This window comes from Lasiodiplodia theobromae, assembly GCF_012971845.1.
Source record: "Lasiodiplodia theobromae strain AM2As chromosome Unknown scaffold_93, whole genome shotgun sequence".
Taxonomy (NCBI): Eukaryota; Fungi; Ascomycota; class Dothideomycetes; order Botryosphaeriales; family Botryosphaeriaceae; genus Lasiodiplodia; species Lasiodiplodia theobromae.
This window is the reverse complement of record NW_023336578.1, coordinates 19575-28499: the sequence shown is the minus strand read 5'-3', so window position 1 is coordinate 28499 and position 8925 is coordinate 19575. Positions and strand designations below refer to the sequence as shown.

Below are 8925 nucleotides of genomic sequence, written 5' to 3'. Positions count from 1 at the left end.
GGAAAGACTAGTTAAGAGCGTGTGCATTATCCATGAGAACGAGATATTAAAGTCCATGACATCTATTGCCGTAGTCTACGTAGTAGATCTATTCATAGTATCTGAGCAAAACCAAAATAAAGGAAAAAGGTATCATCTAATCATATGCACATAGCCCTTCCCCCTAAACGCTCTCAGATCCAAACACATTAAACTGGTATCTCTAACTCTTTCTCTCTTCTCTACTCTATCATTCCGTTTACTCAACCCTGGTAACAGAGATGCTCTCAACAGTCTTCTCAACGCGAGTGGTCGTGACCTTATCGGCATCGTAGTGCACATTCTCAACGGCACCGCCGAGCGCACCGCCCATGGCGGGGGCCTCGGTGACGATGTTCTTGGGGCGCATGACGACCATGCCGTGGCGGACCCAGTGGAAGGTGACGTAGCCGAGGACGTAGACGAAGCCGACGAGCGGGACGACGTACGAGATGCGGGTGCCGGCCGACGTGTCGGCGATGGCGCCCTGGATCGGCGGGAAGATGGCGCCGCCGGAGACGCCCATGACGAGGATACCGGCACCGCGGCGGGTGTGGCGGCCGAGGTTGGCGGTGCCGAGGGTGAAGAGGGTGGGGTACATGGGCGCCTCGAAGAAGAAGATGACGATGAGGACGGCAACGGCCGACGTGCCGTGGCCGGCGCAGACGTAGGCGTTCAGCGCGATGGCGCAGCAAGTGTAGATGACCATGATGAAGTCGGACGCGAAGATGGTGGCCAGGCCGGTGGCGACGAAGCGGCCGACGGTGAAGGTGATGAGGGCGTACGACAGCATGTTGGAGGCCTGCGCAGACGAGTAGGTGGCGTTCTCAGTCGCATAGTTGATGAAGAAGGAGGCAATGGTGACCTGGGCGCCGACGTAGCAGAACTGGGCGATGAAGGCGAAGATCATGTTGTACTGCTTGTACAGAGGACCGGCACCAATCTCGCGACCGAACTCATCCTGAGCGAGGTTGTCGACGGCGTCCTTGCCGGAGAGCTGCTCCTCGGAGACCTCAGGGAGCTTGGAAACAGCGAAGAGAATGCCGACGGCGACACCGGCACAAGCAACAGCGAGGTAGACGAACTGCACGTTGGTGAGGCTGTTCGCGTTGGCGCCGCTGAAGAAGAACTTGGAGGCGATGAGGGGACCGATGAAGGAGGCGACACCGTTCCAGGATTGGCAGAACTGGAGACGGGCAGAGGCCGAGGCGGGGTTACCGATGACGACGGCGTACGAGTTGGCAGCCGTCTCAAGGGTGGCGAGACCGCAGGCGATGACAAGAGTGCAGGCGCAGAAACCGCCGAAGGAGGCCTTCTCGTTGCCAGGCTTGGAGAAGTGTGCGGTCGGCCAGAACATGACGGCACCGAGCGAGTAGAGGGTAAGACCCATGAGGATGGTCAATCTGTAGCCCTTGCGCTTCATGACCTCAGCGGCGATGGGAGAGAACAGGAGGTAACCGCCACCGAAGTAGACGACCTGGAGACCGGTAGACTGGAGCTTGGTGATACCAAGGACCGTCTGGAAGTGCTTGTTGAGGACATCGAGGAGACCGTAAGAGAAACCCCCTGATGCGTGTTAGCATGCGCGCCAAGTGATGTGTTGGTTCGATGGAACTTACAGAGGAAGAAAAGGGAGATGACAAGGGAGAGAGGGTAGATGAGTCTGCGACCCGTGAGGTAACCACCGTCCACGGTCCCCGTCGAAATGGGCATTCCACCGGCCATTTTGAGTGAGTTGACAATGATATCAGGCTAAGTGATATTCTGGTGTCTCTCGATTTCCAGGGAAGAGAGGACGAGAGGGCTGACTTGGTGATGAGAGACATGATTGCTGCCGGGGCACGCAGGCTTTATAGCGTCGAGCTGGGGAAGCATTGTGTATAGCGAGCTGCCCATGGGGTAAGGCCCACACGGGAATCTGGAGGCATCTGGGTTTGGCGGCGCTTCGGCCTGGCCCGAGCTAGTGCAGTAGCGGCTTATCCAGCAGCCGCACTACTTTAGCTCGTGTGGAGTCGTCATGGTGCGCGGAGAAGGCCAGCCTCGGCCAACCAGAGCCCAGTACCAGCTGGGCGAGTCCAGAACCATGGTCGTACGGCACTGCCCATGACAGTCCCTTCAACGCCTGCCGGCACTTGGGCGCCGTGCTGCACTGTGCTCTCACTGCCGTTCGAAAGAGTATTGCTGTGTTTTGCGGCCCTTCTGCGGGCAGCTGGCCGTCGCCCCTCACAAGCTCATCGTTAAGCCCTTTTCTTGGAGCGCCACCATGCTCTTGACCTCAACGCCAACCTGCCAAGTACAAGCTTCGGTTCTCCTCAACACCAACGACAGGTGGTGCGATAATCGCGCATCGAGTCGTGGCAGCTACGGGTAAGCTGCAGCAGAGCTCCCGTTCAGCTTCGGCGAAAGCAGCCTACCATATGCAACGGAGAGCGAAGATCGCCCAATGCAAGCACCCGAATAGGATTCCGTCGAGAAGCAGACTAGAAGTTACGTGCATGCAGTCAGGTGGTTGGCCGTCGCCCAACCATGTTGATTGGGGCCGGCGAAAATGCCGGGGGTTCTTCGCAGAAACATGCTCCTTGGTGTTGCGATGTCGCCGCCGTGGCTTGCAAGCGGCTGCGTAAGCCAGGCCCTGTGTCAAGACCACGACTAAGAGACGGGAGCGAGCAAAGTTTGCAGCTTTAGTGCCGGCACTAGAAGTCGCGTAGAAACCGTGGCAAGCTGGTGAACGAGCCGTATACGGCAAAGCACGCTCGGCAAATACGACTCTGGACTCGGCTGACAAGCTGTATTATTGTTTGTTCGCGAATCGCGTGCGAGCTTACCAAAGATGGTCGGCCGGGCTGCGTGACCCAAATCGGTACTGTCCAGCCGGGTCGAGGCGCTCGGCGGCCGCGGAGCCGCCGTGATCAAGGTACCGGCCCGTCTCACGGCCACTTGATCATTACCGAATGCTAAGTAGCTGGCCGAGCCGCATGGCGACTTGTCCTTTTCAAGCTTATTGTAAGCCACTCGATGCTGTTGAGATGCCGTACCGTGTGGTTGGATACGGAGGAAGCCGCACGCCGTGCTCCTGCCGTCTTGGTTGGTCGGCCTTACGCCTCCAAGGCCTATTGGGTTTGCCTCTCCAGGCTTGTGCGCGTCACCGGCGCTGCGATGCAGGGGCTTTTTTTTTTTTCCTTATCCGTACCACCGCTCTGTCAAATCAGACAATCGGAGATGGCAGCTGTTGAGGTAGAGGTGTTGTGCTTGGGCCAGCACTGTATCCCCACTTCTGAGAGAGAGGGGGAGTCGAGACGCCCTCCCCAGCCGCACTCGTCCCACCTGCTGCGGCTGGACATCCTGTCGATGATCGAGGGGTCCCGGGTCCACTTGGCTGAGCATCTTTGTGGAGGGACGGCTGGGGTCTGGAGTCAAGTGGATCCATCTTCGTCCAGCTCTCCTTTCATGGTACGATGACCGCTCAATCCCGCACGGCAGATGCCTTCTTTCTCAAGGAACCCTGACAATACCCCAGCTAAGCTGGCATGAGCGATCTCGGCCGCTTCTTTGGCTCCACTTGTCCGCACGCGCCCCGTTCCCCTTTTGATCAAAGCACATCATGTGTTCTTCATCACGCTCGTCTTGTATCCTGCTTGCCTTTTGCTCTCATTGTTTCTTCACACTCCCTGTATTCTTGTGATCAAAGTACGCAGGTTTATGTTCCGCGTCTGCTCTCGCATGGTCCGGTTCCGCGAATGTGTCCGACGGTGAGGGAAACCTGCGAGCTAATGGAGACTATCCGATCCAGAGCAAATCCAAGAGGCCATCGCTGAATCTCTTCGCTCCACTGGGTCTGCAAAGGGTTCGTCCGACGAAATGGCAGATATTAGCAAACATCATCCACCCGGAGTCGAGTGATCCTGGCAGGAGTAGAGTGAGTAAGTCAGCCACATGGTAGCAGTTACAGACATAGATCGAAGAAATAACCAGTATCCGACGGTGCTGGACGCAGCGAGCCGCGTGGTCCAGTGAGCTTGACAGGCTGGTAGAAGAAGGCACAAAAACAACAAGCGATTGGATGAGAGAAAGACGAGGTAGAATACGCTTGAAGATTTCTCAGAACGAAATCAGAAACGTGGAGGCTCGCCTGATGCGTTGCAAAAAAAAAAAAAAAAAAAAGAGAGAGAGAGAGAGAGATGAAGAAAGTGCCCAGCACTCGCTGAGTCAGACGATTTGACCACGATGTTGAGACTGGTACGGGCTTGAAGCTGGCGTCAATACTTGATTCTATTCTCGAAAAACACGCTGAATAGTGTTTGTGGGTTCTTGCTCAGAGGATGAGTGCGCGTGGCGTGAACGGGGTGGGTTGTCTTGATGGGTCAGTGCAGTGGTGTTTCGCATTAACGAAGCGTGGGGTCAAGAAGGAGGTGGAGATGGTATGCGAAGATCAGCGGTGGAATGGTGAGACAAAGGAGGCGAGGAGAGATCTGCTTTGTGGGCTCCGCGTGATAGGAAGCCGCGGATTGCCGAAATTCTCGGATTCTCTGGGAACTCGGTGAGCGGCATAGCCTCGCGCCTGTCGCTCGGGATGTGCAAAATAAGACCACCTGACTTTAATTTCGCTCGAAATATGTGAACATGGTGCTATAAAAGGAAGTATTCGCTGGCCAGGCTGGTCAGCCGCAACGAACAGGCAAACGCACGCGCCACACGGCGGGCTGATTCCGGCCTAGCGTGCCTGAGTGTGTCAACGTCATGGCGTTGGCGCAGGCGCAACCAGGCAGGACACAACTTTCCCAAGCCGTTACCATGACCGCAACCTCCACCACTCGACATGGCCGCCAGCCCAGCGCTCTCGCCGGCTCAGGCCCACGCCCTCTTCGACATCCTAACCCACCATGAGGTCTACGGCGAAATCGAAAATTTTAAATGGCCCGATGCCATCCACCACTATGGTCACCCTTTTCGTAAGGACGACGCTCAGCCTTGCACCTCGCCCGTCTTGCAGGCGCTACTCAACAAATTCGCCCTCACTCTGCCGGGTCTCTCTAGCGTAGAGGAAGTCTTCTGGAAGGAGCGCATCCAGACTATCGTCGAGAAACTCGGCGCTGCAGAACTTTCCGAGAGCTATGACAAGGGCTCTGTCGGTCTGCGCAAGACCCTGGCAACCGCCATTTCCGCCCTGATCGAGTATCCTGCAAAGGGCGCGCTTGGTGGCTTCCCAATTAAGGATGTCCAGCTCGACCGCCGCTACGACACCTCCAAGCCTGAGGACGTCATGCAAGCCTGGGACGATTTCCTTCAACAGCTGGTCTATGGCGGCATGATTGACCAACTATTCACCAAGTGTGCCGAGACTGACACCCTGGACGGTCATTCGCCTTTGGTTCAAGCTGCTCACGAGTTTATTCTTGTCAAGTACGCCTTGCAGCCTACTCTACTACTCTGCGTGAAGCTGACGTGACGCAAGCCTTGCTTCCATCATACACCACATCTTCGTCATCTCTCCAGATGGCCAGGGCCTATTACGGATTCTCTCCAATGTTCATAAACTCATTCCGTATAGCATCATCCGCCAAACCCTTCGCGTGGGCAACGCCGCTACCATGATCAATGGAATGGTCAGGCTTGTCCTCGCAAAGTTCAGTGTCGGCACTCTCACAAACTGGGTAGGCCTGAGTAAAAACGCAGACGAAGGCCAGAATTTGCTTCAGTCGTACGTCTCGTGCCTACCCTCATCCCATGACCCCTGCTAAGCCCGTCGTCACAGCATCATCTCTACCGTTCTTGCGTGGGACTCCTCGGAATTGCAGAAGCAAATCAGCAAAATCGAGAAAATGAAAGAAAAGGAGAGGCCGAGCGACGAGCATCTCGAAGCCATAAAGTCCCATCTGCAATTGACCCGAGAGGAGAGGGAGAGGCGCAGGGCGAAAAGCAGTATGCCGTTCCTCCCATAATTTTTCCTGTGAATGTGCTAAAGCTTCAACAGAGGACACTCCAAAGTCCATAACTGCCGTGATTTTTGAAGAGCAGAATCTGTCCACAAATCTACCTGATTCGCACCAGCATCTGGCACAGGCGTATCTCAAGGCTCAATTATCAATTCGTGACCGCGAGCAACTTGTCCAAGTCCTTTGCCGCCAACAACCAGACCACCTCACTGAGGCTATCCGCGATCTCGTCAACGCTTATGACCCCATCATCCGAGGCGTGCACAATGCAGTAGACTTGAGTGCGGGCTTGACTGACCTTGAGAATTTCTTGAACGATTTGATCAAGGTCGCAAAACTCCCTTCGCCATCCAAGAGCAAAGACAAAGCAAAGCAACCGCCGACGGTTGAGGATTTTGTAAAGCTCTTGAAGAAACATCAAGGCTCCTGCCATCGTTTCCTTCACCAGATCGCAAAGAATGGCCCGGAAGTCACCGAATGGTTCCGCCAATACGCCTTGAAGTTTATTTCGCAATTCCAAAGGGCAACCGATTCGCCCGATGGTGCCGGTGCCATGAACTCTACTCTTAATTCCCTGTTCGGTAAACTTTCCGTCGAAGATCGCGAGGCGTCTGCCAAAGCACTGGACGCACATTCGAAGTATCTTACCCATCTTCACGAGTCCTCAGCCGCTCGCATGAGGTCAATCCTTTCCTGCTCATCCCGAACGGAACATGGCCCCGGAATGTACATTGCAAAATGGCTCGAGTTGGTGGGGTCGACGCCCATCACGCCAGCCACCACCAACGGTCCTTTACGTTTCGGGAAGAATAAGGATGTCCAGGAAGCCGCCCAGGTTGATGTGGATGGCGAGAGGAAAGGTAGAATTGCGTTGCAGACAGATGCAAAGGGTGACGATGCCATACCCGAAGCCCCAGATGTGGAGAACATTGTCAAACTCTTGGTACCGGAGTACCGGAAGGCGCTTGCGGGGGAGATTGCATAGAGGTTCCGATACCAAGAGCGGAGCGTTTTACGGCCATCAGGTATGTCAAGACCTACTTTCGTAGCCTCAACGTCCTATAGATAATCTTTACTCTTTTTTCCCTTTGGAAATCTTCAGCGTCTTATTTTCTAGAGCGGAATCATTTCCAGTGGTATCTCAAAAGGTTTGTCTCCCGTTCAATTCGTGGCACATACCGTACTTGGCCGCATCCCGGTCTGCCAGGATATTTTTCGTTCTTTTTTTTTTCTTAAAAAAAAGCTATCTTGTTCGATTGCAGGCCACAAGACACCACATGCTGTTGTGTTCCGGGCCGTTCGGGACGTTTGACGGCCTCAATGGGGATCGCCCCGCCTTCAGCTAACAGCCTACCACACCACAGACTATGCAATACGACAGGTTTCAGTCGGCAGCTTTCATCGGCGAACGCTTCCACTAACCCAGTACGCCTGGTAGCCCCTCCCCGAGAACCGAAAGACGCGGAGGTCTCTTGAATTTGAAGTCTAATCCAAATTTGTACAGCTCTAGGGCTGGCGAGAAGGATTGCTGAGTGGCTGGGTTAGATCTACAAATGGCGATGTTCCTACTGAAGCCGGGGGCCCTTGCTCTTGCGACCAACCCGCAGTGCACAATGTTTCATTAACGTGGGACAACGTGTTGTTTCACCACGGCTGTGTTGTGCGTGCGATCGCCTTCAACCCTGCTCTTTGCAATCTATCATATCATAAGTAGGCTTTTTTTTGCGCGTAACTAAATTGTGCGCGCACACGGGCCCTTCGTTCATGTGAACGTCTAGGAACTATCAATAGACACAGCCCAGAAAAGCTGCATCTGCATGAGAGAATTGCATGCGGCACATAGCTGCGGGGGTTTCCGCCTGGCTTTTGAGGCGTTGAGCGGCAGTCTGAGTTGGTTGGTAGTTGCTGACCTCGCGCCATTAGTACCGCAGTCCAGTTTTAGCCCCCGTCTCGGTCAGCGACGGATGAGGCGCCTCACAATCGAATGAAAAAAAGGAACACACTGGCACACGAGTGAGTAGTTAAGGAGGCGACGATCATCATTATCCACACAGGTCCTCTTTCGGGTATCAGCTCTAAAATTGTAAGCGCCGCGAAAGCCGCCGCTGTACCGTCAGCACTTACCTTGCATCTGCGACGTCTCCTGTCAGATTTTCGCTAGTCCATATATGTGTCTCTCACTTATAGGGAGTGTTTCTTGGCAAGCGGAATAACGATAACGAGAGAGACAAGGGCGGAAAGTATGGCTTTTCAAGGTTGATGCTGGGCAGAGAAACGGCGCTTCCGGATCGGCAACTACTGCTCGGGCGTCAGCCCTGTGCCGAGGACCACGAAAGCTTCACAAAAATACATCACGGCTGGTTCCGGATAGCGTCTATCGATTCCTGATTTAATGAAGATCTGCGAAAGGACAACGGTTCTGCGAAATTGAGTAGTACACTACTATTTGAGACCGCTGCCGCGCGTACCATTCAGCGCCTTGCGCGGACGGCCCGGGTTCTACGGGTTTCTTCGGGAGTCTGGAGTCAGGAAAAGAACATGGGGAACATCCGAGAACTTGATGATGGGTGGAGGAATACTTTGGCATGTGACGCGGTACACGTTTCGGCTGTCGATTCATGCTACATCGCGGCTGCTGCCGACAGAGTTCAGCTACAGCCGGTTAGGTGGAGAAGGCGGTTCGGATGATGAAATGCCACAAATCTTGCTACGGCGGGGAAAGTCTACCACTCAAGGCTTCCGAACTAGCCATCCAACAAAGCCTCAAGCTCTCGAACGGCACTGGTAGGCTAAATCGGCCCGTAAATAGGGCGTGGGGTCTGATAAGCTTATATCATCCCTCAAAACCGTTGATGCCATGTCGTCGGCTGATAGGCGCGGAACTATGCGATTTGGCACCTCTAGCGGTTAATTTGAAGGGTGTTTGTCTGAGTGGAGAAGAAGGGTTGAAGGGTGGTTGTTGGCGAGCATGGAT

At 54.6% G+C, this 8925-nt stretch overlaps 2 protein-coding genes across 2 annotated transcripts; one reads left to right on the top strand and one right to left on the bottom strand.

The window, feature by feature from the left end:
- Window positions 1-238: 238 nt before the first annotated feature.
- On the bottom strand, window positions 239-1743 carry LTHEOB_12988 (MFS transporter; the record flags this gene model as incomplete). Its single annotated transcript, XM_035509915.1, has 2 exons — window positions 239-1584; window positions 1638-1743. 2 exons carry the CDS (start codon window positions 1741-1743, stop codon window positions 239-241), a joined length of 1452 nt encoding a protein of 483 aa, XP_035362912.1.
- A 3091-nt stretch (window positions 1744-4834) lies between these two features.
- On the top strand, window positions 4835-6936 carry LTHEOB_12987 (Px domain containing protein; the record flags this gene model as incomplete). The annotated part of the gene is made up of 4 exons (XM_035509914.1): window positions 4835-5418; window positions 5471-5716; window positions 5771-5937; window positions 5990-6936. 4 exons carry the CDS (start codon window positions 4835-4837, stop codon window positions 6934-6936), a joined length of 1944 nt encoding a protein of 647 aa, XP_035362911.1.
- Between the last annotated feature and the right edge of the window lie 1989 nt (window positions 6937-8925).